Consider the following 16,966-nt stretch of genomic DNA (forward strand, 5'->3'; position numbering starts at 1 on the left):
TTCTCTATCAATCTCTCACTCCATGTGGAAAAAAGTAAATGCCAAAGGCACGTTTTTTATATTTTTCACTGTATACTGTGCAAAAATCTTAGGCATGTTAGTATTTTGACCCAAAAAATGCCAGTTATTTATATCTTTTGCTGTAGTGTTTCAGTGGGAAATATCAGTTTACATTTCCAAACATTCCTTTTGGGTTTTTGTATGTAGGCTACGTAACAACAGCCGGTATGATCCACACGGAGATCTGATCTCACCATCATCGCGTCCATCTGGGATTACATGAAGAAACAGAAAAAACTGAGACAGACTAAATCCAGAAGAACTGCGGCAACGTCTCCAAGACGCTTGAAGAAACCCACCTTCAAAGCTGTGCAAGAAGTAAAAGCATTTTTACACAACTGCCTAAAACTCTTCACAGTACTGTAGCTTTGCAGGAAGATTTCATCAAGCGTCTTGGAGATGATGCCACAGTTCTTCTGGATTTGCCTTGTTTAAGTATTCATACCCCGCATAAAGAACAATTCCCTTTCACCTTAATATATGGTGGTGGGTAGAAGCGGAAATTTCAGATTTGATTCATCACCTATCTAATCTTCCAGCTCTGCAAAGACAGTGATATAGAGTAGCAGCGAGAGTCTCAGACATGTGTAATGTCTCCGCACTGAAGACCCTGGGCTGGGCAGGACGTCTCAACAGCTCTCACAACATTGGGAAGAATAAAAGACTTTCAAAAGTGATGGAATTTGAAATGCGTGTCAAACAAAAGTGTTAAGTCAATGCTATTTTTGGAGAGGACAATTTTGTAGAAACAAACAGAATACCAATATCTAGTCACTTCCATCAGTATGTCTCCTGTCCGACCAGACGGGGCAAGACTTTAGATCTGTGTTATGGATCGGTGAGAGGTGCATACAAATCTATCCCCCTGGCCCCCTTGGGCTCGTCAGATCACAATTGTGTCCATTTGCTGCCTACATATAAGACTGTTTTAAAAATGGAGAAAACAGTGACTAAGGACATCAGAGTGTGGTCAGAAGATGCTGTGTCCTGTCTACAAGACTGTTACAGCTGTACAGACTGGGACATTTTTAAACAGGCCTGTGGTGATGATTTGGACTCAATGGTGGATGTTACATGCTCATATATGGCTTTTCGCAGGGACATGATAATTCCATGTAAAAAGGTCTAAATCTATTCTAACAATAAGCCCTGGGTTACTAAATCAGTAAAGTCCTGTTTACAAAGGAAAAAATTTGCATTTAAACACGGAACAACTATGGACTTACATGTGGCTACTAAGGATTTGAAGACTGAAATCCTTAAAGCTAAACAAAGCTATAAGGAAAAATTAGAAAATAAGATGGCATCCAAAAATCCTGGCTCAGCATGGGCAAATATGAAACCATAGTAGGCCTTCATAACTCAAACTGCAGTAATCAGGTTACTTTAAATGGTTTTAATTCTGATTTTGAACTGGCAAATGCACTAAACTACTTTTACTGTCGTTTTGACAATTTGGATTTCAGTAAAGAAATCCAGGAGTTGAATTTTAAATGAATGGATGATCAGCATTTTAACATCGACCTTCAGGATGTTGAAAAAGCTTTCAGACTTGTAAAGGCAAATAAAAGCCCAGGTCCTGATAGCATCTGTGGCAGACTATTAAAGTCATGTGCAAAAGAACTGAGCCCTGTATTTCATGAGATTTATAATAAGTCTCTGAAGACACAACATGTACCGATCCTCTGGAAGGATGCGGTGGTCATCCCTGTCCCTAAATGCAGTGGTCCTAAGATGATTAATGATTTTAGGCCGGTTGCTTTGACTTCCGTTAATGAAAATCTTTGAGATCCTGAGGTGGACCGAACATAAATTGGACCCTATGCAGTTTGCATATAGACCTCACAGAAGAGTACAGGACGCTACAGTCACAATGCTAAATTTGCTATTAAGACACTTGGATGGTCAGAGGACACATGCTAGACTTTTATTTGTTGATTTTTCTTCAGCCTTTAATACAATTCAACCACACATTTTAATCAAGAGGCTCTTAGATCAGTTTGCGTTAAGCAATAATTTGATGGGTTGGATTTTGGATTTCTTAACTAACAGAACACAGAGAGTAAGAGTTAATGGTGTCTTATCTGAACAGAGGAGTTCCTCTACAGGGTCTCCTCAAGGATGTGTGCTGTCTCCACTTTTATTTATTTTATATACAAATATGTGTCAAAGCATGTATGATAACAGAATTATCATAAAGTATGCGGATGACTCAGTTATTTTGAGTTTACTTAAGGAGAATGAGACCTCACATGGCCCAATTATTGAGGATTTTGTCAACTGGTGTGAGGAATCTTATTTACAGTTTAATAAATCAAAGACCAAGGATATGCTCATTGATTTTAGGAAAAGTACTCATCCAAGTGAACCTACCTCAATTAAAGGCCAAACAATAGAGTATGTACAATCATACAAATACCTTCGGACTATTATTGATGAGAAACTGAATTTTGAAGAGAATTGTGAGGCTCTGTGCAAAAAGGGGCACCAGCGTTTGTATTGCCTAAGGAAATGATCTGTGTTTAATCTTGACCGAACAATAATGTTTTATCATGCTTTTATTGAATCTGTGTTGTCCTTTTCCACTGTACTATGGTAATATATCTTTAAAGGCAAAAGATCAGTTAGACCAGATAGTAAAATGGTCTGGCCGTTTGATAGGTGAGTCTAAACCAGGAGTGGCATCCCTGTATACCAAACAGTTACAAAGGATGGCCTTCTCAATCTTAGATGATGACTCTCACCCCCTGCACAGTGAGTTTCAGTTATTGCCGTCTGCGAGGAGGTATAAAGTTCCAAGGTGTAGAACGAAAAGATATAAGAGCAGCTTCGTACCAAATGCGATTAATATGATTAACAAATTGTAGTGGTGGTTGTCAGAAATGTTGTACTAGGGGTTTTATGATTTTTATCTGTTTTTTTTTATTTTTAAGTTGTTGTTTTTAGGTTCTTCTTTAGGTTCTTTTACAAAGACCATATGTAATGTTTTGAGAGCACTTTACTCAGTATGAGTATTTACTTATTTGTCCCTATGTGTTGAGGAGTGTTCTGTGTTTTTGTACTGGATGCCATAGAATGTCATTGCACTGTAAAACAAATGTACCTACGGGTACAATAAAAATAAAATAAAAAAGTAAGAGAGTAACTTAAAAGAAGGAATATTTTAGAATGCATAACTATACAAAATCAAGTGTTTATTTGCTTTTCATCCATTTATGTTTAGATTTTATTAACTAAACCCAAGAATGCAACCACAGGATTAGGGTGAATCAAATGTAATAATTTAAGAATCAACCAGTAAAATGAATAAATTAATTCATAAAAAATGAAACCAATGTTTCTTCATAGAACCTTTATATATAAGGAGAAACGTCTTAAAGTATTGCATAATGCTTTCACGTTTAACAGGTTATTTAAAACAAAACATTCTAGTGATAAAGTATGTGTATGAGCAATTTAATTAATAATACTTAATCAAAACAAACTAATTAAAACTTAATCCATAAAGCCCTTAAAAGTTCTATAAATGAAGCACCTGACAGACCCCTTTAAGTTTTTATATGGAGCCTTTTCTTTGATATTTTATGACATCTTGTGGCCAAAGTGGATACTACTACATTTCAACCACTTTTGGGGAATTTTCTATCAGTAGCTGCCATTGAAGAAATTTCTTTTTTCTAAAAGCAAATAAATGCAACAACACACTCCGTTCTCTCCAGATTTAATTTCTGCTCAATATGATAACCAAAACAAATTTCTGTCTCAAATCTACAGTCACAAAATACAGATTACCATACAAAATCTACAAAATGCAACAATTACAAACAATTTGTTTGAGAAATAACAATTGTACAGTATAAATTTCTACAATACTGCATTCATATTTTTGGCACCTGACCACGATATAATTGTGATACAGAAATGTTACGTCAGATGTTTAAAAAAAAAAAAAAAAAAAAAAAAAAAAAAAAGAACGAAAACTACATAAAATATGCATCGAACATGAAATAGAGCAGTTTTGACCTGCCACTTTAACTTTTTTCAATATTTTTACAAAACAGCAGTTGTTCAATGAGTAAAATAAAACGATAAAAACATTCAATTATGTTCATTAACAGTATAGCAGAACCAAATGCACTGCGGTGAGGCATTTGACGTTCACAGGGACATCAAGAACACTGAACATCAGCAGGAGGAGGAGTGTGGATCTCTGTGGCATGACAGAGGGTGATATGGGAACTATTAGGAGTTCTGAATAAATGCTTTCTACCTACTGTTGAATTCAAGTGAAATGGACACGAGTATAGGTACCACATGAGTGCAAGGGGCATTTGAAAAAGCAATGGGTCCTATTTCCATTTACACACTTCATGTAATTTTGAAACGAGTGTCTCTCAGAATGATTCGGCAACATAATTACATCTGTTCAAGGGGTGAATGGGAAGAGCTCAGAGTTAAACTCTCCAACATGTGAAGGATTATCATTTCAGACGCAAGCAAATTTACTGCAACTTAAGCTTGATAAAAACAAAAAACATCATATAAAAACCACTCACCCACAGAAACACTTGAGTGCGTTTAAGGCAATTCAGTAACTTGATGCTCATGTGTACAATCCAGAGACAGATAAAAGTGATTCTAAAAATCAAAGAAGCTTTGAATCAATAAAGCTTTAGTTCTTGTTTAATAACAAAAACGTTCTGCGATAATGCAAACGATGCATCACGACACCTATAACCAGGGTGAGCGAACAGGGCTGTGACTGATATTGACCACAACACATGCGTACAAATCACACAAATACTCTCCTGTCCACGAATGCAGATAAACTTGATGTTACATGCTTTTGCTAAAAACGTCAATAAAACCCATCGCTGCATCCAAAGATGGAACTCTTGAGTACAGTTTTGCATGCGTGTCTGATACTTCAGATTTATATACAGGCTAACAGTTACTAGAGTACAAACATTAGAAAACTGGAAAAAGAGAACGCAGTTCAATTCATGTCATTTGAACAGTAGACTGTACGACCAAAACCAAACTAATCCACACTAAATTGAATGTGTGCTTCCAGCACTAATAAGGCTCTTAAGATCGGAAGAATAATGTGGGGAAACTTCCGTGTACAATTACAAAATCTACAAGCCTGATTTATTGGTCCCATGGGATAATAATACTGTGATGATTATCAATGAGTTGAGAGAAACTTAACTGTATAATCTAATCTAAATGAAGTTAATAACTCCCCCAATATTTAGATCACTAAGGCTGAGGTGTTTAAACAACAACTAGTGATGCCACTGCTGTCACCTGTTTGAACAAGGATTCAGGCATCAGATTATTATTCATTATTCATAAAAAAAGAAAGAATTAGGAACAAAACGTACTCTTCTACTGGGTGCATGAATTATTTCTCATCTTAAATCCCTGTCTTGAAATGTTGCATCTAATACCCAGAGAAAATAAGAATTAAGGGACTGTTCGTTTTTTATTTAAGGGGCCACCGGAGGAGTTTTGAGATCTGTTGTCAAAAAAGACATGACCCTCCCTTCGCCAGCAATACATTTTTCTATGACCCTCCAAAATGTGTGAAAAAAGGCATGACCCTCCCCGATAATTTATTGATTAGCCTACTTCTGTACTGGTTTGCGCTTGGCAAAGATGTTCAGATAGCCATTGTTTTTTGTTTTGTTTGTTTTTTAAACCATAAACTCTTGCTTTCTCATCTTACTAGGGCTGTAACGATAGACCAAACCTACGATTCGGTTCGTATCACGATTTTTGATTTGAAAAAAATCATGTTTTCGGTGCTGATGTTTGTGACTCGTTCAACATGTGGGTGGGGCTGCCAATAAAGCATCTAAAAGCTGTCACAAAGAACCAGCAAAAGTAATGATTATTAATATGTCAAATATAGCAAGGAAATATTTTAATTGTTTATTAATAAACAAGTGTTTTCTGTGTCGACTGCAAAGATGAAGTTGACGATGCGTCACGATCTTCTCAGAACGCGCCAGAGAGAAATGCACATTTCATAAGCAGAAAGCAGTCTGTTTTCCTTCGTTTTGAATTGTTCTGTTTAAAAGTAGACATTTCAAGCTTTCTATATATTTCTCAGGTCTGTGAGGCAAGTAGCCTTACGCTGAGTTTCGGTTCATTTATGAGACAAGAGTCCAGTTCACTCGCCCGCGCCTCCGTGATTATCTATTTTCTACTATATTTTTCTTCTTATTTATTAAATCCAGATGAAACATTGATTAAAATTAAGATACAATTAATAAAAAAACGAAATTCACTTTAAAGAAAGGCTTTGTGCTTTCTGTTTGAGGTCTCTGTGAAATTGTTAAAGTCGCTTTCAGAGCAGTCATGTCCGTAATGGAGAACTGTCACGCCCGTAAGCCGTAACATTGTTTTTTTTTTTTTTTTTTTACATAAATGCGAACACGAAAAATAAAATAAAAATAATATTTTAGGTTCTGTGGAGGCCGATCTTTATTCATCCGGTGGGTATATATCTTTTGGTTTGCACAGTGTAATTTATAGAAGAATCACTAAAACATATTTTGCCACCTAAAAGTTAAAGATTTTTTTGTGTCACGTCACGTCACATGTGTATTTCCCTCATATTAAATATAAAATTTAATGTTTAGACTGATATTTTTCTAATGTCTTGACTCCTTTATTTTTCTAATGTCTTGACTCCAAAATATTGGTATTAAATGCATTTTCTGAGAATTTATAATTCAAGTTTTGACTGCAAATGTTACATCTATAACACTGGAATCGCCCAATTTTAACGAATTTATCCTCAACTAGTTTTTGTGGTGTAGGTCTACGTATTTTATTATGTTAACTTAAATAATACTAATAGTAATTTAAAGATGTGGTAGCCCTACATCTTACACATCGTGGAAACAAAATAAGAATGGAACTAAAATATGGTAGCCTAGTATCGCGCTACAGCGCACATTCTATCAGCAGCAGTTCTGGCGCCTCAGTCGCAATACTGTAAAACTCGACGTTCACATCACATGTTAATGCAGTGGTAGAGTTACACTCACAGGACACTGTGCACTTATTCGCAATCACAAAAGTTCATTATTTGCTCGTGCTTTAAAGGTTTGCCGGGTAAACATTTCATTGGCATTCTGTTCTGACATGATGCATTTTTTCTAAGCGCGAACTGATGTGCGCGCACTGTCAAACAGCGCCAAACTGGATTTTTGTTGGGTCAGACCCATCTGATATCGAAGGGGGGCTGAAAACGCGAGATCAACATGGAGCTAAATGGAAAAAAAAAAATCACCAAACAAGCCACTTTGAAATGTTGCTGTTTTCATGTATATAAAAGTTGGGTGACCCTCCCCCTAGACTAAAAAAAGTTGAATGACCCTCCCCTCAACAAAGAATAAAAAGACATGACCCTCCCCTATTTTCCTCCGGTGGCCCCTTCCATAAATACCAAACGGTCCCTAAACTATGTATTTAACATGACACTGAAAGCTCTTTTCTAATCAGGAAGTGATTGGAGCTCAGATGAACGCTCTAGTTCCCCTGATTCACTCCATCACAGGCCTCTTGCAGAGATAGCACAGCCAATAACTCTCTGTATGTGTGTGTGTTACTAGATCTGGCCAAGCTCAGTCTGATGAGACCCAGATGAGCTACTCTGGAAAAAACACCTGACCCGCCATCATTTTCCTGCGACTATATCAAAAACTAAATTAAAACCCATAAATAAATAAAAGGATGAAGCATGAGGCTGCTCTCAGAACTGTCCTGCACTGCTGGGGTCACACTGTAGCAGACGCACGATGGATGGGTCACTCTTCGCCCCTTTGATGAACTCCTCCAGAGACAGTTTTCCTGGAATAAAACAGGAGAGGACACAGGCTCTTAGAAAATCATATTATTTACAATGGGAAAATGATGGCTAGCTTTCCGATATCCGGCTCGTTGTGTTAGAATCTGAATCAACCTGTAAAAATATGGTTAGAGAAAAATGTGTTATGGAAACAATGGAAGAGATTTTAGCTTTTCTATTAAATCTAATAAGCCTTCAGGTCTTTGGGTTTAAAAAAGGGCAGGATATAGTCACCATTTTGACAGTCAAGAAACAAACAAAGAAACACTTGCTTAATTGAAAAATAAAATAATAATAATTAATGTAATCTTTAATCTTAATCTCAAAATCCATTTCAAACAGTTTATTATAATTTGACTTGTAGGATTTCAAATATATATTAAATATTTTAGTTTTCATTTTATTTCAAGAAAAATAGTAAAATTGTAATATTGGATATAATATGATGGGTTATTTGCTATCTGACAGATTTTAAATATAGGGGCATCCCAAAAAACATGTAGTGACTGAAGTTCCCCAAAAGTGTCATGTGCAGCATCGGTCAGCAGGGGGCACTGCCGACTCTCAGCATTCAAAGTGAGCGGTGGCGAAGGAATGCTAAGAATAAAAGGATGCATACAGACACTGTTACCCCAGTGAGGAGTGATGAAATAGTAAAGAACAGGTCCTCTCAAACATGTACGTGATGATAGCATTAGCATTCTTCGCTCATGTCGTTGTAGCTCATGCATGGACTGCACGGTTTATTTTGATAAAAACACCACTACAAATGAACATGGTCCTATGTTCTTCAATTTCCTCCCTGTGATCAATAAAGTATCTGTACCGAGTGATACCACGCTTCCGTAGACAACTGCCCACAGATACACAAATATACACACATTCTCCGTCCCATGTGACTCTGGTCACGAGAGAGCAGGAAACGCAAAAGATCATCTGACCATAGAATCAGACCACTCTTTCCACTCTCTTCTGTATACTGCCATCTGTTTGGTTGTTGATCATCAGTTTCATGAACACAGACATGCACTTAGACAGTCCTAAGCCTTGTTTAACAGCTAATGAGGCTCTTTAGGGCAGCTAATTGCACCAAAATGTATTTTTACCGAAACTGAAAAACAGAAATCATATTTAAATCAACACTCAACACTGAGTTGTATATAAACATTTCAATAGCATATGAGGCTGTTTTTATATCAACTTTTTAATGATATATTTATGTTGCTAATTTGTTTTTGAATTCTAAACATTTAAATGTTGGGTGTAATAAAACTGATCTTAAAAGATTTATTCAAACATACATTCAATAATTTTTTTTATTATTTTATACAGGTTAAGTAAAAATATAATGAATATCTAATATAGTGCAAATAATTAGCTAAATGCTCCTCTTTAGAGCTCTTTTTCTAGCTAATTAATGAGCTATGGACTAGGGATGCTCATAATGAACTGGTTACATTAAGAATTTTGACCAATTAATACTATCGGTTAAACAGTAATTTTTCAAGTTATTTAAAAAAATGTTTGTTGCATGGTTAAAAAATATGCTACACATCTAAGATTGAGCTTTTCAGAGAAACGTCGTGTATAAGTCGCATTTTATTATTACATTAGTGTAAAATACTGTTAGGCCTAATATAAAAGCGAAATGTTTACAAACATTATAAACACTGTAAACGTAGCTAAAGGTTGTTTCATTCCCCTAAATCGACAATAAATTCTTTAAATTTAACAGTATTCATAACAGAACAAGAATGAAAAATAAAAGTAGCTGTATAAACGTCAAGTCAAAACTAATTAATTTCAAGCGAAACAAACAGAAAGCGACGTGTCAGTATGTTGACAGTCAAAACACGTCACCGGAGAAGTACTAACTAAAAATCATTTTTGGTTAATGATTTCATCCTTCAAAAGACCACCCGTGTATAATGTCATTTTTCATATAGGCTACCACAGCCAAACAAGTTTAAATAAAAAAGGGGAAAAAAGGGTTTACCATCTCGGTTGGTGTCCATTTGTCTGAAGATCTTCTCTGTTCTCTTCTCAGGTGTGGACTCATCCTCTGGCATCTTCATCACTGATGACACCATCTTGTAAATCGCCTGTGGGAGACACAATACACAAGAGATTCCCTCAATCAAAAAATATTATCACATCACAAAATACAGTAATCTCATATATTAACGCTACAATCATCAGCATTATCATACCCCAAGTGTATAAATGTGAAATTTCAATGATGCAAGTCAGACACCACAATGAATCTAGCAGAATCACTATAACGAGGTGGAAAGCCTTAAAGGGATAGTTCACCCAAAAATGAAAAATTATCCCATAATTTCTCACCCTCAAGCCATCTTAGGTGTATATGACTTTCATCTTTCAGCCAAACACAATCAGAGTTATATTAAAGAATATCCTGGCTCTTCCAAGCTTTATAATGCCAGTGAATGGTACCTTAGATTTTGAAGCCCAAAAAGTGCATCTATTCATCATAAAAGTAATCCATACGACTCCAGGGGGTTAATGAAGCGAAGCGAAGCGTTTTTGCAGGAAAAATATCCATATTTATAACTGCATAAACTATATTCACTAGCTTCCGGAAGACTGACCTCTGACCCGACGCATGACGTAGATGTAGCGTAAGCTTAGGTGAGATTAGACGCCTCTCACGGTTTAAACAAACAGGGCTAGGAAACAAACTCAAGCTCCTCCGACATTCTCTTTAAAAATTCTCGTTTTAAACTTCTAATTCGTGACTGGTGTTTTGTTTTGCTCTATCCTTGTCGATACACAGAGGTCACTCTTCCTTCATTAACCCCCTGGAGACGTATGGATTACTTTTATGATGGATTGGTACATTTTTTGGGGCTTCAAAATCTAAGGTACCATTCATTTTTGGGTGAACTAACCCTTTAACAGACGTTACTCCCCTTATAATAGCTCCTGTTCAAATGAACACAAAACAGACTTTACTATCAAAGGAATAAGAGTATGAAAGTTAGAACAAGACTAACAGTACTAGTGTACTAACAGTACTGACTACACACTCAGCCAATAACCAGCACATGACTGACTGCAGCAAACACAGAATCTACAGACAACTAATGTGGCATGCATGAAGATCATTTAGAAACACGTCCAGTATGATGATCTTCAGGAAGGCAACAGGTACTCAACTGAAATTTTTCAAGTATAATATAATTGTATAGAACTTTTCAAATAAATCCTGCTCCAAAGATTTATAGGAAATAGAACTTTACAAATTAGCCACAAAGAAATCTTACATTCATTGATTTAGTACATCCATTTTTATGCATTGCAAATTTAAACGTTACATTTTCATTGAAAAGTTTAGCATTTGTTGCAATTAAAAAATAAATAAAAATAATAATAATAATATTTTTCAGCATCATTACTCCAGTCTTCAGTGTTACATGCATGATCCCTCTAAAATTCTAATATGATGCTCAAAAAACATTCATTAGTATTAGGGCTGGGTATGGACACAAATTTCACAATTCGATTCGATTTCGATTCACAAGCTTGCAATTCGATTCGAAATATTGATTATTTTAAATATCTGGTACAATACATGGCAAATTTTCTCAAGGAAAACAAATCTCAAGGAAAACAAATCTCTTAACTAATGCTGTAAACTATGGGAGTCAGTTGTAGCCTATAGGCTTCATTAGCCTACTACAATTTTGAAGGTAAAAATGAACTGATTTGTATACAAACACTTAAATTACACTTATTTATTTTTATAATAATAAAGTTATATGAAATATAAACATTTAAATGGTGGCTGTCATAAAAACCTGCCAGATTTATTCAAACATGCATTAAAAATTGAACATTAAAAATTATATTGAATATGTAATATGGTGCATATATTTAGCAAAATGCTCCTCTCTAGAGTTAAACTTGTCAGCTAGAAAAATTATGTTTAACTTGTCAACAAGTTTAACTTGTTCATAAACACGTTTATGGTCACTGGATATGGTTTTTCTGAGGTAAATGTGACATTACATGACATTGTTTACAAGCTGATTTACTGACGTCTTTCCACGGTTGAAACACTGATTGAGCGATTCCATGTCACATGATACGGATTTCGATAAGTTGTACTCTACCTTTTAACATACTTTCAGATGCTCATTCGTAACTGTTTATTTCGCACTGTAACTGGTATTAAGGCAGAAGAGAAGATCATGTGCCTCTCTGCTGCCATGTTTTTGAATTTCGTAAGAAAATGGACGTAATTCGAAATATGAGACTTTGTTTCATATCAATAGTAACAAAGCACAAAGATTATTGCGATTTATTGGATGGGATGCGCGCTGAATGTTACATTCATTCATCAGCTGAAAACAGGATGACTAATCGATTCTTGGGATTTAAGCATCGATATCGATTCGTAAAAATGAGAATCGATTAAAATCGAGAAATCAATATTTTTTACCCAGCCCTAATTATTATCAATCTTGAAAAAACAGTTGTGTGCCTTTTTTTTTTAATCAGGCTTCTTTGATGAATAAAAAGTTCCATTTCATTTATTTGAAATAATCATTTTTAACATTATAAATGTCTACTGTAACTTTTGATCAATTTAATGCATCCTTGCTGAATAAAAGTATTGATTTCTTTTATCCCCACCCCCAAAAAACATTCTTACTGACCCCAACCTTCTGAACAGTAGTGTATAATGTTAAAAAAGCTTTCTATTTCAGATAAATGCTGTTCTTTTGAACTTTCTATTTATCAAAGTTCAACTGTTTTCAACAGATAATAGTTCATGTTTTTTGTTGTTGCATTAAATCAGCATATTAGAATGATTTCTGAAGGATCATGGTCACCTCTCTACTGCAATCTTGGCTCATTCCTCCCAGATCATTAATAGTCTTTGGTTTTCACATTACCACTGCTTTCTTCAAAAGCCACCAAATATTTTTAATGAGATTTAAATCTGCAGACTGTCAGGCCTCTCAAGGACATTCTACGACTGATCCCTGAACCAAGTTTAACTAGATTTGGATGTATACTTTGGGATGTTCTGCAGGAAAGTCCATTGATCATCAAGCTTCAGTCTCTGCACCGAAGGAATCACCATTGCTGCCAAAATTGCTTGATACTTAAAAGAATTCATGACGTCCTTCATACAGTCAAGATTTCCCCTTCCCCATAACAAGACTGGACCACCTCAATGTTTGACCATAGAGATGATGTTCTTCTGCTCATAAGCTTTGCCTTGTTTTCACCAGATATACGGCTGACCCATGGATCATATCACTCCATAAAACATTCTTCCAGAACTCCACAGGTCTATCCAAATGAGTTTTAGCATATTCAAGTCTGCCTTTTATGTTCTTCTTGGTCAATTGTGGCATTCGGCAAGATGTCCCAACATGAAGGCTGTGCTCGCCTAGTGCTTCTTATACTCTGCATTGAAATGTTTTTATCTCTCCTATTTTCATCAGGTCATCTTGCTATTTTCTTCAAAACCCTCAATGGTTTTTTGATACAACAATTTTTAAACTCATGATGAATAAGGCTGTCAAACTGTCTCTCAAAGAACTTTTAGCGTTTTGGAAATTTTCTTGTAGACTTGTATAAATAATCCTTTATGAAAAATATAATTATGATTAAGCCAATGAAAATACCAAATCAAGCAAGCAACCAACGAGGGCCAGCAGGAAAAATCCTGCACAAAAATGGGGCATGTCAAAACAAAACCCAGAAAACACCTCAGACCCCATAGGGTTAATGTTGATTGTGGTTTTTGAATGCAAGGACTAGTTTATTTATTTTTTTAAATATCCCTAGTACGAATGGTCACTATCATCTCTACGTATCATCTTGTGTTTTTTCCTCATCTTGTGTTTTCTCTACAATCCTACCTCAACTACGACGACTGCTGAGCAGAACGAGAGATTAATGAATTATTAAATGACTTTTCCATCTGCAATATATACTTTTATTAATAACCTTAACATCGGAGGGGGAAAAAAAGTGTGTGCTGTAAAGCGCAGCTCTCTTGTGAAGTTATTGAGTCTTCACTCTACAGATGGGCTCCATTACAGAGCTGTGTGCTCCTTTTTAACACACTACCTGGCCATTCATCATTAAAAGAGGACAAGACATTCAGCATATCATTAGATTTACAGCAGCCTTCCAGGCGAGGAAGTGAACCATGCATCAAAATAAAAATGAATTTCAGATATGACAGATATGACAGATATGTCTCAGATATGACAGATGTTCTCATATCGCATCCTTTATAACCACCAAAACAGAAGTAAATAATATTTTTACACGTTATAAGTTATATGAAATCTGTCAACTAAACCTTTAATAATCTATTTTAATATCATTTGTGTGTAACATTTTTCCTTTTTTTCCTAGTTATAGTAAAATGTCATGGTACAATGTAACGTACGAGTTAAAAATCCTCAAACTTGGTTTGGTTTCAACAGGGCCTCAGGATCTGAGCAATAACTTGCAGAAAGCAAAGAGAAATCAGGCCAATTGCATTAACAGCAAACATAACCATGTGAAGGAGTGCACTTTGATGAAAGCTTGTTTATCAGAGACAGAAATAAGACTCAGGCTTTCTTTACAGTATGGAGCTTCCTGACAGTCTAACACCACGGCTATCCTTGCTGCTAACGCACTACATTCTGCAAGTGAGAAACAACAACATATGCGATGTGAGAATTGGGTATAGCAGGACTCTGTTGGGTTCTCTTTTGTGTCTCCTTAAGCGATATCTGAATCTATTTCAGACTTAAGCAGTCATGGCGATGATGAAAAAAGCTTTTAAAGAGTGCCATTATTAAGGTAAAATCTTAAAAGCTTTAGGTAGCCTCACATACCTGCACAATCTCAAGCATCTCCGACTTGCTGATGTATCCGTTTCCATCCAAATCATACATGCTAAACGCCCACTTGAGCTTTTGTTCCAGCTTCCCTCGTGACGTGACACTCAATGCAATTATGAACTCCCGGAAGTCTATTGTGCCGTCGCCATTCGCGTCAAAAGTACGGAACACGTGCTCCGCAAACTTTGAGGCGTCTCCATAAGGGAAGAAGTTTCCGTAGATTTTCTTAAATTCCTCCATGGAGAGGTTGCCACTGGGACAGTCCCGAAGAAAGCCTTTGTACCATTCCTGGATCTCATGCTCCGTAAAGTCCGTGCTCTCCAGCAGGTCCTGCATCACCTCAGGGCGGAGCTTGCTGTTCTGCTTCCCCATGTTTTAGTTTCACAAGACAGCGCTGGCGAAAGAAAGGGAAGAGAGAAAATGAGCATAGATGGAAAGCTCAAGTCTACATAGTGTTATTATTTTGGAACCCTATTCTGCCATGATCCTTTATGCCAATAAATGCCAATTATCCCAAATTATTTGTGGCACAGTCAAGAATGCAATACCAGCCCTATTTTGAAGAAGTGCCATCATACACATTTCAATATTGTTCATACAGTGCCCTACACCAGGGCTCTGAACCGGTTCAAGGAACAAAATCAGAAAAAAACCCGGAACAGACAAAACAAAAACGAATTAAATCGTAATAAACAGAAAAGCTTATTTGAAATTACCATTGACCAATTAATCATTTTATTGTACCGTTTAATATTTCAATCTGGCAGTCAACCAATCATAAAATTCAAATTCCTATGCAAATGTGACGCATCCAGCGTGAGCGAATCTCCCGAGCTCAGTTGTCATGTCATCATAGGTAAATCGCAATAGCAATGCGCTGACATTAGGTTTTGGATCTCAGGAGTTTTTCCGAGGATATGTCACCAGCCGCTCAAGCATTACATTCAAGTGAAAACGAATGGCAGGTCCATTATCCACCACGTGTTTTGAAACCAGCAAAAACATCAGGTACTATTCAGAAAAAAAAAAAAAAAGAAAAAAAAAGTTAGTATTGTGGCTTAATGTGTGGTCAGACAACTCATATTGAACAGCAAAAATTCAGCCACTCGGTGACCTGCAGCAGTAAAGCTGCCCCCCGTTTCACACACAAAGCTTAAACTAGGCCCAGACTAAAACGCATGTTTGAGCTGTTTTAACTGAAAGCAACTTGCATTGATCCCATCTTAAAATATGTCAGTGCCATTGTTTTGTCTCAAGATACACACCTGTAATGTTTTTCTCTAAGGCATGTTTATAAAAGCTACTTAAATATCCTAATTGAACTAAGGCCTAATCCTGGCTTAATCTAAGCCCTGTTTGTGAAACCAGACCTGTATGTGTGAATGGGGTCTAATTTTTCCACAATACCCAATCAAACCAGTCACTGAAATAGTTATGGTATCAGGCAATGAAAGCCACCGGCTTTAAATGTTATAATTCAGAGAAATGTGTTCGGCCTCTGACTTCCTCATCAGGGGATGTGCCCGAACCAGAATGTTCGGAAAAGAAATGATGCATTCTATGAAGCCCCTTAAAGGGTTTGAGTTTGTGTTCATTGTTTAATTCAACTGTATAATTTTCGGGCATCAGGGAGCCACTATCAATATGCAGGGTATTGAAATCACTTTTGAATGCACGCACGCTTGCTTTTTACTTTCACTTTCCAATTCGCGATCATTTATACTCTGTGTATAGGGAGCGGCAGTACTGACCATACATTTTGCAATATAAGATATTCATCAATGATGCTCAGGATCTGTTACGCACAAAATCCTCTGAAATCGTCCTGTCAGTCATCTCTCCTTACTATCTTCACGTGAAAAGTGAAATCTGATGTACTGTAATGCAACAGACTACCACGGCAAGCTTAACAACGTGGCTTTAGGGGCTCCGTAGAATGGTTTATTCATTTTCTGTGCCTCTCCAAATTCAGATTTAGGCTTTGGGCACATCCCTATTCCTCATGATCTAAAGCAGTGTTTCTCAACCCTGGTCCTGGAGGACCCCAACATTGCACATTTTTGAAAGTCTCCTCTTTCTGACACACCCATTTCAGGTCCTGGAGTTTCTTCTAATGAGCTGACGAGTTGAATCAGGGGTGTTTGATTAGGCAGACACAAGA

At 36.4% G+C, this 16,966-nt stretch overlaps 1 protein-coding gene across 2 annotated transcripts in view; it reads right to left on the bottom strand.

Annotated features, from left to right (window-relative positions):
- Positions 1-3,765: 3,765 nt before the first annotated feature.
- Positions 3,766-16,966, bottom strand: part of ncalda (neurocalcin delta a) — a 66,800-nt gene continuing 53,599 nt past the window's right edge. For both annotated transcript variants that reach the window (XM_082150495.1, XM_082150496.1), the window contains 3 exons: positions 14,800-15,199; positions 9,921-10,026; positions 3,766-7,926 (listed from right to left, as the gene is read on the bottom strand). In XM_082150495.1, coding sequence (XP_082006621.1) covers positions 7,829-7,926; positions 9,921-10,026; positions 14,800-15,177 — 582 coding nt within the window. In that variant the 5' untranslated portion in view covers positions 15,178-15,199 and the 3' untranslated portion in view covers positions 3,766-7,828. The remainder of the gene's footprint in view (positions 7,927-9,920; positions 10,027-14,799; positions 15,200-16,966) is intronic.

Source organism: Leuciscus leuciscus, assembly GCF_965113295.1.
Source record: "Leuciscus leuciscus genome assembly, chromosome: 20".
NCBI classification, from domain to species: domain Eukaryota; kingdom Metazoa; phylum Chordata; class Actinopteri; order Cypriniformes; family Leuciscidae; genus Leuciscus; species Leuciscus leuciscus.